This window comes from Ranitomeya imitator, chromosome 1, assembly GCF_032444005.1.
Source record: "Ranitomeya imitator isolate aRanImi1 chromosome 1, aRanImi1.pri, whole genome shotgun sequence".
Lineage (NCBI taxonomy): Eukaryota > Metazoa > Chordata > Amphibia > Anura > Dendrobatidae > Ranitomeya > Ranitomeya imitator.
Genome location: NC_091282.1, coordinates 1,108,649,000 through 1,108,669,067, shown reverse-complemented (window position 1 = coordinate 1,108,669,067; position 20,068 = coordinate 1,108,649,000). Strand labels below are relative to the sequence as shown.

General features: G+C 45.1%; 1 protein-coding gene across 3 annotated transcripts in view; it reads left to right on the top strand.

The window, feature by feature from the left end:
* The window catches only part of FAT1 (FAT atypical cadherin 1), a 244,376-nt gene extending 242,669 nt beyond the window's left edge, over positions 1-1,707 (top strand). For all 3 annotated transcript variants that reach the window (XM_069744372.1, XM_069744371.1, XM_069744370.1), the window contains one exon: positions 752-1,707. In XM_069744372.1, coding sequence (XP_069600473.1) covers positions 752-1,383 — 632 coding nt within the window. In that variant the 3' untranslated portion in view covers positions 1,384-1,707. The remainder of the gene's footprint in view (positions 1-751) is intronic.
* Positions 1,708-20,068: the final 18,361 nt, after the last annotated feature.

Genomic DNA, 20,068 nt, shown 5'->3' with positions numbered 1-20,068 from the left:
ACCCTTCTTATAATTTGCAAACATATTTTTTTCTGGAATTCCATATTCCCAAGTCTTCACATTGCGTTCTTCTGGCAAGAAAGGTGTAAGATATTTTAGCTTTCTCTTACTTGCGCAGTTGACAGTCTCTATGCCCACAGTCTCGTATATATCCTTTAAAGGAAATTTATTACCAGGTTTTTACCACCTATTCTGGGAGCAGCATACAGTAGAGACAGAGATACTGATTCCAGTGATGTCACTTACTGGGCTGCTTGCTACTTTGATAAAAGGAGATTATCACTAGATGACTAGTAATCCTGCGGACAGGTAGTCCTCCATGTTTATGGCAGCTTTCTGTCTATGCACAGCTCACCCACAAAACTGCCAATCAGTGGTATGGGAGCAGGGCTATACAGAGCTCAGCATTCAGAGCTCTGCTATATCTGAAGCCGAGAAAGCGGATTACGGTATGTCAAACTTGCAGCAAGCACTCCAGTAAATGATACAAAGCTGGAATCAGGGTTTCGTCATGCTGCCCCCATTATTAGATATAGCTCAGGAAAAAAAAGGCAACTCAACTACTTATTACCAAAGGGGGATTTTAATGGGAAAAGCCCTTACATAGCTGATATATCACAGGCAAGTGCAGCTGGTCATGTCAGCTTTTTGGGTCAAAGTAAAGCTTTGCATGACAATACTAAGAATGTGTATTTGTTCCTGCCATTGCATTTATTAGTTATTCTAATACCTTTTGTGTGTGTCTGCACAGGTTACCACTGGGATACCTCAGACTGGATGCCTAGTGTTCAACTACCGGATATTCAGGAATACCCTCATTATGAAGTTGTTGAAGAACCTGTTCCTCAATACACAGACCCAAATGCCATTGACACGGATTATTACCCTGGTGGCTATGACATCGAGAGTGACTTCCCACCTCCACCGGAAGACTTTCCTTTACCAGATGAACTTCCACCTCTGCCACCAGAGTTTGCTGAACAGTTCGATTCCATGCAGCCACCACGGGAGATGGTTACTATAGGCAGCTTGGGTTCATCAACAAAAAGTAGCCAGAGATTCAACCTGAATAAGTACCTTCCTCATCACCAATATCCAGTGAGCAAGTCCGAACCTCAAAGCACCACTAGCGGAGACGGCAATAGTTACAGAGAGCCTTATGCTGCTTCCTACATCTTAGGGTATGGGAGAGACTTTCCAGTCCCCATGGTGGACAACATGTCCATGTCAGGATACACCTCCGCAGCTTCATGCACCGACGTGTCTGCATGCTGCGAAATGGAATCTGAGGCCATGATAAGTGACTATGAGAGTGGAGACGATGGACACTTTCAAGATGTGACGATTCCTCCGCTAGATTCCCAACATCACACACAAGTTTAATACCATAAAAAGTGCCTGGACATCTGTTAGCTTCAACATTTCATAGTAAAGTTATTATCTATTCATGATGTATTATTGCTTTGTTTTTCCTTTTTTTCCCTTGTTTTATGTAGTGTTACTTTTTTTGCTTTTTTTTTGAAGGGGGTTGGGGGGGGGGACTTCTATCTGGTATAGCCGCAGTGCGTCATGCCAAGTAATAATATTATGTTCAATGTGTTTCATTCCGTGATTTCCAACCATGAAGACAAATAAACCATAAGGGAAGGCTATTTCCACTCCATTTTTTTTTAATCATTTTTTATGTTTTTTTTTTTTTTGTTTTTTTTTTCATTTAAAGAAATACCACTGCATCACGGTAGCATGACATTTATATTTATAAATTGTGCAGCATAATTGTACCTTTTCTTTCCCAAATGTAAATGTAATGTACAGTTTTGATTTCAATAACATAAATTTAGATTTTGTAGATATTTTGTGGATTTCTTTACTTTTTAACCATAAGCGATTTCAATGTTTGCCCTTTCTACTAGGTTAGCATATTGTTCCAATACCCAGGGCTTCGCTGTACCTCTATTCCACTAAGGTTTCGACTTCTGAATTTCCAGGTTCATCCGCAGTAACAACTGTATATAATTGAGAGTAATCCTGATGCTGCAACGCATCAGCAAGAAATATCTTGATCTGAGAGTATTTTAGATTTTTTTTCCCTTCTTGGAAAGTGTAATGGGGACCCACTGCATTCCTGTTTAGAACCAAAATCACCATGACACGGTTTTTATGGTGTCTGTATATTTGTGATGCAATGGTCTTGTAAAGGTTTTTACTGAAAACTACCATTAGCCAGTCTTTCTTACTGACAATAAATTATTTAAAAAAAAAAAAAAACATCATGGTTTTGAGTTTTATTGCATTACCTTTGTGCATATAACCTGCCTTTTTAGTCATCAACCACAAGGTGTCAGTACATGACTGCAGTATCAGCTGACAAGCCTCCTTTATAGTCCACCTCAATCCGGATAGAGCTACTATTAGTGATGAGCCGGACGTTGGGGATTCGAAATCTCTGGCTTTTGTGAATTTTCCCCAATGAGTTAAATGTTTAGAGCACAAAAATATAAGATGTTAAAAAAAAAAAAAAAAAAAAACTACTACACACCTCACCATTCATCTTTCTCGTCACCCCGCTGCTCTCTGCCAGCTGTTCCCATAGGGTTTTCTTCTTTATGCCTTCACATGCTGCATGTCCATCTTCATCACTATAGGCCAAAACTTCAGGCACGGTCACTGCCTGTTGTAAAGTCACAACACGAGGCCTTTTTGTGGCCGGAAGTCCTGGCCTAGAGAGAAGAGGCTGGAGATGCATCGCATGATAGTTGAAAGAGCAAAACCAAACGGCAAGCAGCGGAAAGAACAAGACCAAACAGTGAGCAGTGAGGTATTATTAATTTATTTCTTTTACATTTGTGGTTCACCAACATGGCAACCGAGGTTTATATTGCAGGCATTTATCATTCTCACAGGTAGGCATTAGGTAGCATTCACACAGAAAATACGGATTGGTCTAGCACAGTGTTCCCCAAGTCCGGTCCTCAAGAGCCACCAACAGGTCGTGTTTTCAGGATTTCCTTAGTATTTCCCAGGTAATAATTGCTTCACCTGCACAGGCAATAATTCCATCACCTGGGCAATACTAAGGAAATCCTGAAAACACGACCTGTTGGTGGCTCTTGAGGACTGGAGTTGGGGAACACTGGTCTAGCAAATAGTTAATTTGGCAAAGCACAAATGTCAGTGCAGGCTCACCCCAAACAGATCACAGTCCAGTATCCCGGAGCAAACTTCATACACAGAAAAGGCACAATCCCACCAGTTGCTATATCCCCTTCAGCCCGAGCTCCAGCAGCTTCCAGCAAGCACCAAACAGAAGTGTTCAAATCTGGGCACCGTTCACACTGAGCAGGCTGCAACTTCTACACTGTTCTTTGCAGCTCCCACACATACAGCTCTGGCAGAAATTAAGAGACCACTGCACAGTTTTATAAAAAATCAGCTTCTCTACATGTCTGACGGCCATTCCATTCCAGTGTCAGTAGAATTCCAACCAGAGTTCACCTCAGATCACCTGAACCAAATCTTATTTAACAATGGAAAGTATAAAATCCCTGCTGTGGTGTTCACAATCCTCTTGCAATAGAACAAGCTGGATGGCAAAACAAAGTGCTAGTAATATCCCAAAAGTAATAGGAATTAAAAAATAACTCTTAGCCATGCCAAAGGAGTTGAAAAGAAAAGTCTTGAGCGAGGAAAAGAAGGGCTCAATTCTGGCTTTACTAGCAGAAGGACACAGTGAGCGTCATGTTGCCCCCATCCTTAAAATTTCTAAGAGAGCAGACTATTACAAGCAACAGACATTGGGGACAGCATAGCTACGGATCTGCAGAGGGCGAAAATTACTCTCCACTGACCGGGATGACTGTCATCTTATTTGAATGTCACTCAGCAACTGCAAGATGACATCAAGTGACCTACAAAAGGAATGGCAAATAGCAGCTGAGGTGAGGTACACAGCAAGAACAGTTCATAAGTCTGCTAGAGGCAGAGCTCAAGTCATGAAAAGCTAGAAAAAGGCCTTTCATCAATGAGATGCAAAGGAGAGCCAGGCTGAAGTTTGCCGAAGACCATAAGGATTAGACCATAGAGAACTGGAGTAAGGTAATCTCCGATGAGTCTAATTTTCAGCTTTGCCCAACATTTGGTCATTAATGATTAGACGGAGACCTGGAGAGGCGTACAAGCCACAGCGTCTTTCACCCACTGTGAAATTTGGTGGAGGATCAATGATGATCTAGGAATGATTCAGCAAGGCTGGAATTGGGCAGGTTAATCTTTGCGAAGGACCTATGAATCAAGCCGTATACAAGGTAATCCTGGGAAAACAGTTGATTCCTTCTGCTCAGGCAATGTTCCCCAACTCTGAGGACCGGTTTTTCCAGCAGGACAATACGCCATGCCACACCGCTAGGTCAGTCAAGGTGTGGATGAAGGACCACCACACCAAATCCCTGTCATGGCCAGCCCAATCTCCCGACCTGAACCCCATTGAAAACCTCTGGAATGTAATCAAGAGGAAGATGGATAGTCACAAGCCATCAAACAAAGAAGAGCTGCTTAAATTTTTGTAACAGGAGTGGCATAAGGTCACCCAAAGCAGTGTGAAAGACTAGTGGAAAGCATGCCAAGACGCATGAAAGCTGTGATTAAAAATCATGGTTATTCCACAAAATATTGATCTCTGAACTCTTCCTGAGTTAAAACATTAGTATTGTTTTCTAAATGATTATGAACTTGTTTTTTTGGGTTTTTTTTGCATTATTTGAGGTTTGCAAGCAATGCATTTTTTTGTTATTTTGACCATTTCTCGTGTTCAGAAAATAAATACAAAATTTATTGTTTGGAACTTCGGAGGCATGTTGTCAGTAGTTTATAGAATAAAAGAACAGTTTACATTTTACTCAAAAATATACCTATAAAGAGAAAAATCAAACTGAAAATTTTGCAGTCGTCTCTTAATTTTTGCCAGAGCTGTATACTGATCAGTTATCCTAGCCGACCTATGCAGTCTCCATTCAGAGAGAGACCCTGGCATGTCTCTACCTTAGCTATAGCTCACATTTTGGCTGGTCACTTACCATCAGCACACTTGACTGCTCAACATCCAGCAGACTGACACACCTAGTGAACACAAGCCCATGTTCTTAGTCAAAACAAGTCAGGTGCTCCTAATCAAGACCTGCAGTGCAAGGATTTAACCCAGTCCTATCTGGCTTTGCTAATAAATAAATATATACACTTTTATATTTTTGCAAATCAAATCACTGTATCAATGCAGCACTGATAGTTATAATCCATTGCAATGCTCATGCATTGCATGACTGTAGGCAGAAAAATTGAAAAATTATAGCTCTCAAAATGTCGTTGCAAAACCTAGTTTTTGCAATAAAAAGCATTTTAAATGTGTTACAGCAGCCAAACATAAAAACCTGAAATAAATCTGGTATCACTGTAATCGCACTGCAAGAGGAACTGGGTAAAACATAAATAAAATTCTTCCCCTGCTGTGGATTTTTTCACTCAGCCTCCCAAAGATTACAGAAGGCTCGGCTCACATTTATCCTGCACTCTGCGCTGAGCGTTTGCACCAGGGTTTTCATGTAAATCTCTGAACTACGTGATTCAGATGGAACCCCCAGCGGAAGATTTCCTAGAAAAAGGCAGATTGAGAAACTGTGGACACTGTAGGGCCTTTGATCCTGTAGTGACCATCTTTTTAGGCATGCCTAAGCGCGGTCCACCACAGTTTTGTGCCCTTCTGAAAAGAAGGAAACCCCTGTACAGAGGCCAGATGGGAGTCCAGAGTATCTCTGCTGCCTCATTATAGTGAGTGGCTTCCTTGGGGTTTCATCTGAATCATAACAATTGGAGATTTACAGTAGATGGAAACACCATCTGTGGTCAGCATAGAGCACCGGATAAATGTGATCCCAAACGTTCCGTAAAATGTTCCCAATAAAAGCTTCAACTCAATCCACAAAAATATCAAGTCCCCACTCAGGTCTGTCATCTGTCAATGGAAATTAAGGGGGATTGCATGTTACTGGTAGTACAAAGGATCTGGAAAAGCGCTATGGCTCCTAGCACCCCAAAAGAAATTCAGCAAATTCTGCACTCCCAAATCCAAATGTCACACTCCCTTCTGAGTTCCAGTGTGCCTAAACCACATTTAGCGTCCACATGATTGGCAATTCTGTAGTGATGACAGCGCACCTAATTTATAGGTGCGTGTCTACAGAAGCATGAGTTTGGCATAACGCACTGGTCACTACAACATACTGGTTACTACAATGTACCAAACAAAATCGGACTTATAGCAAATTAGCCGAAGAAGAGATGCAGTAAATAGCAGTAAAATGACATTTTATTAAACAATATGTTAAAATCAGCATGCAGAAAATTAATAAATATTAAAAATCAACAGAATGCCCAGAAGGGGGAAATTATACGCTCTCTCTAAGATGTCTGAAGTATTGCTGTGCCAAGAAAGGACCGTATCTTTATTTTTACATAGAGGCTTCTACTAATATGTCAAAAACTATCAATTCTGCGTTATAAAAGCCTCTATCATAGAAAATAATAGAAAATAACCAAAATCAGGTATATCGTATAATACATTTAATAAGTAAATGGTGAAATCTATATCATAATATACAGACATGAATAATAAATTAGTGAAAAGATTACCGTATATACTCGAGTATTAGCCAACCCGAGTATAAGCCGACCCCTCCTAATTTTGCCACAAAAAACTGGGAAAACGTATTGACTCGAGTATAAGCCTAGGGTAGGAAATGCAGCAGCTACTGGTAAATTTCAAAAATAAAAATAGATGCTCCATACCGTTCATTATTGCCCCATAGATGCTCCATATACAACTGTGCTATATAGAATGCTCTATACCGTTCATTATGGCCCCATAGATGCTCCATAGAAAGCTGTGCCATATATATATTGCTCTGCACCGTTGATTATGGCCCCATAGATGTTCCTTATAAAGCTGTGCCCCATATAGAATGCTCTGCACCGTTGATTATGGCCCCATAGATGCTCCATATATAATGCTGTGCCCCATATAGAATGCTCTGCACCGCTGATTATGGCCCCATAGGTGCTCCATATATAATGCTGTGCCCCATATAGAATGCTCTGCACCGTTGATTATGGCCCCATAGATGCTCCTTATAAAGCTGTGCCCCATATAGAATGCTCTGCACCGTTGATTATGGCCCCATAGGTGCTCCATATATAATGCTGTGCCCCATATAGAATGTTGCTGGTGCTGCAATAAAAAAAAAAAAACACATACTCACCTCTCTTTGCTCAGGACGCCGGCGCTTTCAATATTTACCTGCTCCTCGTGCAGCTCCATCTCCAGCACTGACGCTCAGCAGAGGGCGCGCACTGACTACGTCACCGCGCCCTCTAACCTGAACGTCACTGCTAGAGGACGCTGCAGATGGAGCCGGAGCGAGGAGCAGGTAAATATAGCACAGCGCTGCGATCCCCGTATACTCACCTGCTGCGGTGCGGTCCCTGCAGTCCCTGGCTTCCCCGGCGCTGCAGCTTCTTCCTGTAATTGAGCGGTCACAGTTACCAATCATTTACAGCAATGAATATGCGGCTCCTCCCCTATGGGAGGTGGAGCCGCCTATTTCTGTAATGAGCGGTGCCATGTGACCACTCAGTACAGGAAGAATTTGCAGCGCCGGGGAAGCAGGGACTGCAGGGACCGCACCGCAGCAGGTAAGTATAACTGCACAGCCCCCGCTCCCCCTTCCCTGCCGACCTCTGGGTATATGACTCGAGTATAAGCCGAGAGGGGGACTTTCAGCCCCCAAAAATGGGCTGAAAATCTCGGCTTATACTCGAGTATATACGGTACATCTTAATCTTTTCACTAATTTATTATTCATGTCTTTGATTTATAGGTTTTGACAGCAGATTAGATAGTGTTATGTTGTTGCTGTTTGGTGGTTCTGCTTTGTATGAATGATTTTCTGTATATTATGATATAGATTTCACCATTTACTTATTGAATGTACAGTATTATGATATACCCGATTTTACCCAAAAGACTCAGAAATATCAAAGCTTAATATTTTTGGAAGTTGGAGTGGTGTTTTTTTATTTGGCTATCTTAGGAGGATATCTGTTTGTGCAGGTAACTATAAGGCTGCCATCACACTAGCAGTACTTGGTCAGTATTTTACCTCAGTATTTGTAAGCCAAAACCAGGAGTGGGTGATAAATACAGAAGTGGTGCATATGTTTCTATTATACTTTTCCTCTATTTGTTCCACTCCTGGTTTTGGCTTTCAAATACTGATGTCAAATACTGCTAGTGTGACGGCAGCCTTACTGTTCAGAATTATTAGGAAACTTAATAAAAACCAAATATATTCCCATCTCACTTGTTTATTTTCACCAGGTAAACCAATATCACTGCACAAAATTTAGAAATAAACATTTCTGACATGCAAAAACAAAACCCCAAAAATTAGTGACCGATATAGCCACCTTTCTTTATGATGACACTCGGCAGCCTTCCATCCATAGATTCGGTCAGATGCTTGATCTGTTTACGATCAACATTGCGTGCAGCAGCCACCACAGCCTCCCAGACACTGTTCCGAGAGGTGGACTGTTCCCCCCCCCCCCCCCCGTAGCTCTCACATTTTGAGGGACCACAGGTTCTCTATGGGGTGTAGATCAGGTGAACAAGGTGGTGTCATTAGTTTTTCTTCTTTGAGACCTTTACTGGCCAGCCACGCTGTGGAGTAGTTGGAGGCATGTGATGGAGCATTGTCCTGCATGAAAATCATGTTTTTCTTGAATGATGCCGACTTCTTCCTGTACCACTGCTTGAAGAAGTTGTCTTCCTGAAACTGGCAGTAGGTCTGGGAGTTGAGCTTCACTCCATCCTCAACCCGAAAAGGTCCCACAAGTTCATCTTTGATGATACCAGCCCATACCAGTACCCCACCACCACCTTGCTGGCGTATGAGTCAGAGTGGAGCTCTCTGTCCTTTACTGATCCAGCTTCTGGCCCATCCATCTGGCCCATCAAGAGTCACTCTCATTTCATCAGTCCATAAAGCCTTTGAAAAGTCAGTCTTAAGATATTTCTTGGCCCAGTCTTGACATTTTATCTTATGTTTCTTGTTCAAAGGTGGTAGTTTTTCAGCCTTCCTTATCTTGGCAAATGGCATCTTGGTTGCTTCTCGTTTGATTTTCCTCAATTCACAATTATTTTACGCCTTTTTTGCCCAGCATGCTTCTTGTGACCCTGTTGGCTATTTGCCATGAAACGCTTCATTGTTTGGTGATCACGCTTCAAACGTTTGGCAATTTCAACACTGCTGCATCCCTCTGCAAGACAGCTCACAATTTTGGACTTTTCAGAGCCCGTCAAATCTCTCTTCTGACCCATTTTGCCAAAGGAAAGGAAGTTGCCTAATAATTATGCACACCTTATATAGGGTGTTGATGTCATTAGACAACACCCCTCCTCATTAATTGACCGGGAATAAAGGCAGCGTGCCGAAATGCGCGTTGGGGAAGGGCGCCCATCCAGGTGACCAAGAACACACCACATTATTGTGTAAGTTACTTGAGATTACCTTCACTGTACCGTACTGGTTGTTTTCGATGTTTATTCCTGGTCAATTAATATATGATGTGGATGCACTGACACCTGGTGGTGTAATTGTAGTATTGGCACTTTATTATTGTTGTACCCAATGTATTGTGGTTGCTGTGGTACACTGTGACACATAACTATGTGTTGTTGGATTTTTTTGCACTGTTTGCACTCTGTTTATTGATGTTTGATATATACACTATATATAATATTTTTGTCTTTAGGTAATATACTATATATTTTTAACATTTTTGATATTTTTTCACTTTTTAATTTTTTGTATATATATTTTGGATAATTGTACACTGTAATAATTCCACATCTATCTTATTCAACCTGGGTAGAATGTGCCCCCTTTTTTGTAGCATACAAATATACTATGTAAATTTATTGGAGTATTATTTGATGTAGCTTTTGAACTTCGATCATTTTAACCTGGCATATCCATAAAATAAAATAATTAATATTTGTCATACTCTGGACTGTGCCTTAAAAGTAGTTTTCGAACCTTTTTTTGGGGTATTGGCATACTCAGGATTGCACAACACATTTTGGGGGTCCATTTTCTTCTGCTATCCTTGTGAAAATTGAAAAAAATTGGGGCTAAAACCAGTTTTGTAGGAATTTTTTATTTTCACTAATCAATCTTGCAAAATTCTGTGAAACACCTGGGGTACAGGCAGGGCCGTATTTGCCACTAGGCACTTGAGGGCACGTGCCTAGGTCGGGGCGATGTGAGGGGGTGGCACCTGAGCAAGTTTTAAAAAAAAAATTTTTTTTTAGGTTGGGGGTCATCCCGACCACCCACCCACCCACCTCAGCCCCGGCTGCTGCGGGGGAAGGGGGTCTCGGGCGCAGGGCCGCCCGCTATCAGGGCATTACTTGTTAGTGCATCTGGCGTCCAGAAATGGGTGCTGTACCTTTAAGCAGCAGCAGGCAGGCCCAAGTGCATCATGGTCCTGTGACATGCTGCACGCTCTTCTTAATGTAGGAGCAGACTGCAGAGCTGAGCAGCATGTCATGTTTGTGGGAGAAGATACTGAAGTCGGCGGTGAGCAGGGAGAGGAGGCGGGCAGTGTGAGAGGAAGCTGCAGAGAGGAGTGAGGTGAGAGAGGAGACGGGAGTCTGCTGATGTGAGTGAGGAGAGGTGAGGTTGCTAAGGTGAGAATATGAGAGGCTGGAGAGGAGATGAGAGGGGAGGCTGCTAAGGGGAGAGGAAAGGCTGGTGAGGGGAGGCTGCTAAGGGGAGGAGATGAGAGGCTGGTGTGGAGAGGCTGGTGAAGGGAGGCTGCTGAGGAGAGGAGATGAGGGGAGGCTGCTAAGGAGAGGAGATGGAGGCTGGTGAGGGGAGGCTGCTGAGGAGGGAGGCTGATGAGAGGAGATGAGAGGCTGGTGAGGAGAGGAGATGAGAGGCTGGAGAGGAGAGGGGAGGCTGGTGAGGAGATGAGAGGCTGGTGAGGAGAGGAGATGGAAGGCTGGTGAGGGAAGGCTGGTGAGGAGAGGGGAGGCTGGTGAGAAGAGGGGAGGCTGCTGAGGAGAGGAGATGAGAGGCTGGTGAGGAGAGGAGATGAGAGGCTGGTGAGGAGAGGAGAGGCTGGTGAGGAGAGGGGAGGCTGCTGAGGAGAGGGGATGCTGCTGATGAGAGGCTGCTGAGGAGGAGATGAGAGGCTGGTGAGGAGAGTGGAGGCTGGTGAGGAGATGGGAGGCTGGAAAGGAGAGGCTGGTGAGGAGAGGGGAAGCTGGTAGGGAGAGGAGAGGGGAGGCTGGTGAGGAGAGGGGAGGCTGCTGAGGAGAGAAGATGAGAGGCTGCTGATGGGAGGCTGGAGAGGAGATGGGAGGCTGGTGAGGAGAGGCTGCTGAGGAGAGGGGAGGCTGCTGAGGAGAGGAGAGGGAAGGCTGGTGAGAGGAGATGAGAGGCTGCTGGTGAGGAGAGGGGAGGCTGGTGAGGAGAGGGGAGGCTGGTGAGGAGAGGAGAGGCTGGTGAGTGGAGGCTGGAGAGGAGAGGGGAGGCTGGTGAGGAGATGAGAGGCTACTGATGAGAGGCTGCTGAGGAGAGGGGAGGCTGGTGAGGAGATGAGGCTGGTGAGGGGAGGCTGGTGAGGAGAGGGGAGGCTGGAGAGGAGATGAGAGGCTGGTGAGGGGAGGCTGCTGAGGAGAGGTGAGGCTGGTGATGGAAGGCTGGTGAGGAGATGAGAGGCTGGTGAGATGAGTGGCTGCTGAGGTGGCTTCATCTGGCAGGGGGAGGCTGCATTCAGCAGGTGGAGGCTGCATCTGGCAGGTGGAGGCTGCTTACAGGAGTGAGGAGAGGCTGCTGAGGGAAGTCTGCGTCCTGCATCCAACAGGATGAGCCTGAAGAGTGGGTTACCTTTAGAAATCTGTCAAACCTTGCAACCATGGCAGAATCAACTGACCATGTAATGTGTATGAGATTCACCAGATTCTCACATGACAACTGGAAAGGTTTGCTAAGGCTACTTTCACATCAGCGTTTTTCTCCGTTCGCACAGATACTGCAGTTTTTCCGCATCTGCCACGTAACGTATCTGTTACAGGCCGGCAACTCTGCGTTCGGCCTCATTCATTCCCTATGGGACTTGCGGACATGTGCCCTACTTGAGGTTTTGCACTTGAGGCGAGACAAAAAAACACTGCTAGCAGTATTTTTTTTCCTGTTGCTGCAAGTACCGCATTTGCCAGATCGCGGCAAAACCACAAGTGCCGCACATGTCCGCAAGTCCCATAGGGAATGAATGAGGCCTAACGCACTGTTGCCGTAACTGATCTGTTACGGATGCGGAAAAACTGCCACAAATGTAAAAAATCGCTGATGTTAAAGTAGCCTAAGTCACTGCCGATAGTGTCATACTCACCAATGGGGGAGGCAGGCCGAAAAGTGCCTAGGGCAGCATAAACTCTAAATACGGCCTTGGGTACAAGGTGCTCACTACACATCTAGATACATACTCTGAGGTGTCTAGTTTCCAAAATGGTGCCACTTGTTGGGGTTTGCACTATTTAAAAGCTCACCGACACAAAAATCAGACTTATAGAAATCCTCCAAAAAATTGACAAAAAAAGTCACAGAGAAAAAAGCAGAGATGTTTACCTTCTGAAGCCTCCAACCACTTTCAATCCAGTGTTGGCTGTTTGGCATTAGTGCTCAAAAAGATGAGATACTAGTCTGTATATGGCATTATTCACACAGGCAATGCAGAGCATCTGGTTTACAGCCTATTACTAACGCACATACAGGCGGGCTGCCCAGTGCTGCAAAATGCATGCTGTGCGAACAGAGGCCAATAGTTTACAGTTTATCTTTTTGTGCACTAATGCCAAACAGCCAACACTGGATTGAAAGTGGTTGTTTCATCGGTATTTTTTGCACCTGTGTGTTTGCCATCATTAATCGGGTCCACTGCACCCTGCTAGTGCATTTGGTTGGAGGCTTCAGCAGGTAAACATCTCTGCTTTTTTCTCTGTGACTGTTTGCACTATTTACGCACATCAGAGGCTCTCCAAACATGACATGACACACGCACACAATTTCATTAAAGTCTACGTTTGAAAACATCACATCGTTTCTGAGCCCTGCTGTGCGCCCAAACAGTTGTTTTCCCCCACATGTGATATTGGTGTACTCAGGAGAAATTGCACAACTGTTGATACAATTTCTCCTGTTACCCTTGTGAAAATAAAAAAAATTAGGGCTAAAATAACTTTTTGTGGGAAAAATTAGACTTTTTATTTTCACAGCTCAGTGTTAGAAACTAGGGTTGAGCGACTTTTACTTTTTTAGGATCGAGTCGGGTTTCGCAAAACCCGACTTTCTCAAAAGTCGGGTCGGGTGAAATCGGCCGATTATTGCGAAAAGTCGTGGATCGAACTAAACACGTAACCTGTTGTGAATTCTGTGGCTGAATTCACTCCTGTGGTCACAAGTGGTACTGCAGCTTCTGAGCTTCCTCCCTCAGGTGTTCTGGTGAGCTCGTTAACTGCTTCATTACTTAACTCCGCCTGATGCTGCTATCCTTGCTCCTTGTCAATGTTTCAGTGTTGGATCTGAGCTTCTCCTGATTGTTCCTGTGACCTGCTGCTCTGTATAGCTAAGTGCTTTTTGCTTTTTTGTTGCTTTTTTTCTGTCCAGCTTGTCTTTTGTTTTGCTGGAAGCTCTGAGACGCAAAGGGTGTACCGCCGTGCCGTTAGTTCGGCACGGTGGGTTTTTTTGCCCCCTTTGCGTGGTTTTGCTTTAGGGTTTTTTGTAGACTGCAAAGTTCGCTTTACTGTCCTCGCTCTGTCCTAGAATATCGGGCCCCACTTTGCTGAATCTATTTCATCCCTACGTTTTGTCTTTTCATCTTACTCACAGTCATTATATGTGGGGGGCTGCCTTTTCCTTTGGGGAATTTCTCTGGGGCAAGTCAGGCCTATTTTTCTATCTTCAGGCTAGCTAGTTTCTTAGGCTGTGCCGAGTTGCCTAGGTAGTTGTTAGGCGCAATCCACAGCCGCTTTTAGTTGTGTTTAGGATAGGATCAGGTGTGCAGTCTACAGAGTTTCCACGTCTCAGAGCTCGTTCTTGTATTTTTGGGTATTTGTCAGATCACTGTGTGCGCTCTGATCGCTAAGCACACTGTGTTTCTGGATTGCCTTCATAACACCTGTCATTAGCAAACATAACAGTAACCCAGTGCAAGTCAATGGGGAATCAAAGTCGGCAGTGAGTGGAGGACAGGAAAACACCTACAGTGCCCATTTTTGTGCCAAAAACATCAATTCTTATTTCTTAAGCTTGTCAATCTTAATTTACTTTATAATAGTAGTTAGGCATTGAAAACAGGGGGTCATTTGGTTGAAGTTGTGGGGGGTAGGGCTGGCTCAAGATTTTAGTGGGCCCAGGAAACGCGGACTACGTCACAGCAGTGGAGCACGGAGAGGTAAGTATTGAAACTTTGCAAGTGCTGTGATCCCGAGCAAGCAGGGGGGCCCACTCGTTCGCATTGGCACTGGCACAGGGCCCCTCAAAGTACGGCGGTGTGTTTGACGGTGGGGGCGCCTCCCACTGGCAGAGACACTTTTGCGTACTATGAGGGGCCCTGTGCCAGTGACGTCGCCAACGAGTATGCCCCCCCACCTGATGAAGGAACCTGCACTTTCATCTGCACCTTCCTCTTTGTCCCTGTGTAAGGTGGTATAGTATGTGGGAAGGGGAACCTGACTTTCAGCAGGGTCAGATTCTGGCTGTGTAGAGTGCAAGGGGAATGTAGTGGTCTGGGTCAATGTACCAGCAGACTCATGTAGCAGTGGCTGGCCAATGGGCAGGATGAGGAGGAAATACAGATATAGTTCCAAAGAATAAAGTAGGCTAAATGCAGTTCAAAATTGGTAACAGGACTAAACAGGCGGCATAGCTTTGTTCAGTGGCGAAAAACTGTAATGAGTGGCAGACACAGTTAGTAGGCCCAAGTAATAAAGTAGGCCAAATGAAGTTCAAAATTGGTAACAGGAGTAAACCGGCGGCACAACTTTGTTCAGTGGAGGAGAACAACAAGCAGCGGCAGACACCATTAGTACGCCTAACCAAACCAGTAGCCCAAATGCAGTGTAATATCTGATATAGCCCGAAAGCCAGAAGATTGAAGCTCAGCTTTGTAAAGTGGAGGAGAACACCAAGCAGCCGCAGACACCATTAATATCCGCACCCGTCGAAGCACCTGTGTGTGCGAAACGGCCGTTGTCCGAGCTCCTATACCGCACCCTCGTACATACCTGATGTCCTGACGGATGTTATTTATATTTTTTCTCCAATAAAGACCACAATCTTCACAGCCAATTTGGGGTGAGTGCCGCATATTTTCTTCTTCTCTACTACGTATGGACACCATTAATATGCCCAACCAAACCAGTAGCCCAAATTCAGTGTAATATGTGATGTAGGCCGAAAGCCTGAAGATTGAAGCTCAGCTTTGTAAAGTGGAGGAGAACACCAAGCAGTCGCAGACACCGCTAATAGGCCCAACCAAACAAGTAGACCAAATGCAGTGTAATTTTTGATATAGGCTGAAAGCCTGTAAATTTAAGATCACCTTTATTCTGTGGAGAACACCAAGCTTCGGCTCACACCATTTGTAGGCCCAACCAAAGAAGTAGGCCAAATGCAGTTAAATATCTGACACCGGATGAAAATTGAGGCTCAACTTTGTTCAGTGGAGGACAACAGTAATGGGAGGCAGACACAGTTAGTAGGCCTTAATAAGTAAGTAGGAAAAATGCAGTTCAACATAGGTAAGTGGAGTACACAGGCGGCATAGCTTCGTAAAGCGGAGGACAGTTGTAATGTGTGGCACGGACAGACAGGCAGATAGAGGCCTAAAATAAAAAAGTAGGCTAATGTCAGTTCAAAATTTGTTTGAGTAGTACACAGGCAGCATAGCTTCGTAAAGCGGAGGACAGTTGTAATGTGTGGCACGGTCAGACAGGCAGCCAGAGGCCTAAAATAAAAAAAGTAGGCTAATGGCAGTTCAAAATTAGTTTGAGTACTACACAGGTGGCATAGCTTCGTAAAGCGGAGGACAGTTGTAATGTGTGGCATTGTCAGACAGGCAGACAGAGGCCTAAAATAAAAAAGTAGGCTAATGTCAGTTCAAATTTGAGTACTACACAGGCGGCATAGCTTCGTAAAGCGGAGGACAGTTGTAATGTGTGGCACGGACAGACAGGCAGACAGAGGCCTAAAATAAAAAAAAGTAGGCTAATGTCAGTTCAAAATTTGTTTGAGTAGTACACAGGCGGCATAGCATCGTATTGCGGAGGACAATTGTAATGTTTGGCACGGACAGACAGGCAGACAGAGGCCTAAAATAAAAAAGTAGGCTAATGTCAGTTCAAAATTTGTTTGAGTAGTACACAGGCGGCATAGCTTCGTAAAGCGGAGGACAGTTGTAATCTGTGGCACGGACAGACAGGCAGACGGAGGCGTAAAATAAAAAAAAGGTTGCAAAATGCGGTTCAAAACTGCAAGCAGGACTAACCCGGCGGCCTAGCTTATTTCAGGGGGGAGAGTTGTAATGTGTGGCGCAGACAGACAGACAGACAGAGGCCTAAACTAAAAAAAGGTGGCAAAATGCAGTTCAAAACTGCTAGCAGGACTAACCAGGCGGCCTTGCTTGTTTCAGGGGGGGGGAGAGTTGCAATGTGTGGCGCAGACAGACAGAGGCCTAAAATAAAAAAAGGTGGCAAAATGCAGTTCAAAACTGCTACTAGGACTAACCCGGCGGCCTAGCTTGTTTCAGGGGGGAAGGTTTGTAATGTGTGGCGCAGACAGCCAGTAAGACAGAGGCCTAAAATAAAAAAGGTGGCAAAATGCAGTTCACAATTGGTAACAGGATTACTCAGGTGGCATAGCTTTGTTCAGCGGAGGACAACTGTTATAAGTGGCTGACCGTTAGTAGGCCTAAATACTATAGTTGGCTAAATGTCAGCCAATGAATTGGTCATAATAAATAAACTGGTGGCATTGCGAGGTACAGGGGTGGGCTCCTATGCAGAGTTGCAGACAGTGATAGTTGGCGCAAAGCATTAAGGGGTCTAAATGAAGGGCAGGGCCCCTGTATAAGTTAACTAGCATCTATCATTGCAACAAACTTGTAATGGCAGTGCCATTTAAGGATATAACAGCACAGACTACACAGTGGTGGGGCAGGTAAGTTTTGCAAGTGGTAGAGCACAGTTCGAGCTGGAGGAAACACTCTCTCATGGGCGGCAGTACTGGCACAGGGCCCCTCATGTTACGACGTTGTGTTTGACGTTGGTTGTGCACCACAACCATCAGAGACACTTCATTGTACTATGTGGGACCCTGTGCCAGTGCTGTCGCCCAAGAGTAGGAAAACACACCTGTCCAGGCAAACGGCACTCGCACGGGTGCTTGCACCAAGTTGTGACTACGGACCTGTGGTGGGGGTCAGCCCATTTAGGGAGGTATAAAAAGGGCCTATGGTGGACATTCGGCACCTGCAAATGGCGGAATTGGAGCAGTCAGTAAGAGGAGGCCAAATACAAGCAATTTCTCAGGCAAGCTACGTGTCTGCAGGTGAAGGTGGGGCAAAATAATTCGAAATCCATGATTGGTTCATTTTAATGAAGGATAGATCATCAACATTTCGGGGAGCCAGCCGTGTCCTTTTTTCGGTCAGTATCGAACCAGCAGCACTGAAGATTCTTTCAGAGAGCACACTAGCAGCTGGGCAAGCGAGCTCCTGTAATGCATATTCTGCCAATTCGAGCCAGGTGTCTAGTTTAGATGCCCAGTAATCAAAGGGGAATGACCTGTGAGGGAGAACATCGATAATGGCGGAAAAATAGTTGGTTACCATACTGGACAAATGCTGTCTCCTGTAACTTTGCATCGATGCAGCAGTACCTGTCGTGTGTGGTCATTGCGAAATCACTCCACAACCTGGTCATAAATCCCCTCTGTCCAACGCCACTTCGGCTTTGTGCACCTCTAACACCTCTGCCATGTTGCCCCCTACAGCTCGTGTGAGAACCATTAGCGCCGCTGTGTGCTGGGAATGCCAGAACCAAACGGTCTACAAGAGTTGCTTGTTTGGTAGCCAATATTTGCTCAAGGTTCTCATGTGGCATGATACTTTGTAATTTGCCTTTGTATCGTGGATCCAGGAGGCATGCTAACCAGTAATCTTCATCAGTCATCATTTTGATAATGCAGGGGTTCCGTTTTAGGATACGCAAGGCATACTCTGCCATGTGGGCCAAAGTTCCAGGTGTTAATTCACTGCTTGCGCTGGGTTGAGGAGCACTTTCTTGAAAATCTACATCACTTGTGGCCCACAAAAACCCTGTACCTGACCTTGCAATGCCACCAGTTTCTATTTCCCCCTGTGAAGCATCCTCCTCCCATAAATATTCTGCCCCATCATCCTCCTCCTCCTCTTCGCCCGCCACCTCGTCCAGGAAAGTTCCCTGAGCAGACAATGGCTGACTGTCATCGAGGCTTCCCTCCTCCTCGGTCGCAGACGCCTGCTCCTTGATGTGCGTCAAACTTTGCATCAGCAGATGCATTAGTGGGATGCTCATGCTTATGATGGTGTCGTCCGCACTGACCAGCCGTGTGCATTCCTCAAAACACTGAAGGACTTGACAGAGGTCTTGGAGCTTCGACCACTGCACACCAGACAACTCCATGTCTGCCATCCAACTGCCTGCCCGTGTATGTGTATCCTCCCACAAATACACGACAGCACGCCTCTGTTCGCACAGCCTCTGAAGCATGTGCAGTGTGGAGTTCCACCTTGTTGCCACGTCGATTATTAGGCGGTGCTGGGGAAGATTCAACAATTGCTGATGGTTAAGCATACGGCTGGAGTGTACGGGCGACCGGCGGATGTGGGAGCAAAGTCTGCGCAACCTTCAGGAGCAGGGCTGGTAAATCTGGGTAATTCTTGAAGAAGCACTGCACCACCAGGTTCATTGTGCAGGGCATGAAGGTGGTGACAGCTACAGGAGGTCACCAGACAGAATAAAACGCAAGGGTACTGGGAAAACCACAAAATGCCATTAAAGAATATACAATGTATAAAATATATTCATGAAAGGTATACCCAGGCGAAAGTACATGGCAACAATTGTAAAGTACAGCATGGGGAGATATCATAGAACATAAATATATATATATATATACGGCATCCCAGCTTAACCAAACATGAGCTGGATGTATAGTAAAATGTAATCAATATAACATGCAGTACATGATCAATAGTAAATACATCACCCAGGTAGTATCGGCAAGTGCAGGCAGATAGTGGGTCCCAGCGCCCGCCCCAACGCGCGTTTCGGGAACCTTCGTCAGGGGGCACGCTAACAATGGTGAAACCAGGGATTATAAAGGCCGTGTAGCGGAAGTGCTTTAGCGGTGGAGGCGGAAACACTCAGGCGCTCCCTAGCAACCAAGACGCCGAGTGGTCCGGACTATGCGTGCAGGGACCCGTGCACCGGAAGTGCTCAGTATCCGAGCACAGGAAACACATGATCGTATCCTAGAGACCAGGCAAAGCGTCCTCCAGGCCGTGCGTGCGGGAGTCACGTGGGGCCCCACATGATCCACACACGACAGAGCACCAGACGGCGCCGCTACCCAGGCCAGCAGGTACGAGCATGCTCACAGATGTGGGCATGGTAACAAACCGCCATATAATTAAAAGGGCAGCAATATAGTCTGATGCCAGATGGAAATGCCCACATAAACATATCAGGTGCAGACAAAAATAAATATCTGGAAAAAACCAGGACACACAAAAATATAAGAGAACGAATGGAAACAGGGTCAAAATCCATACATATCCGCAATTTAAGGGGAAAGTATATATACATATGGATTCAAGGAAAGACATATCCAAGATGAAAAACATTTGATAT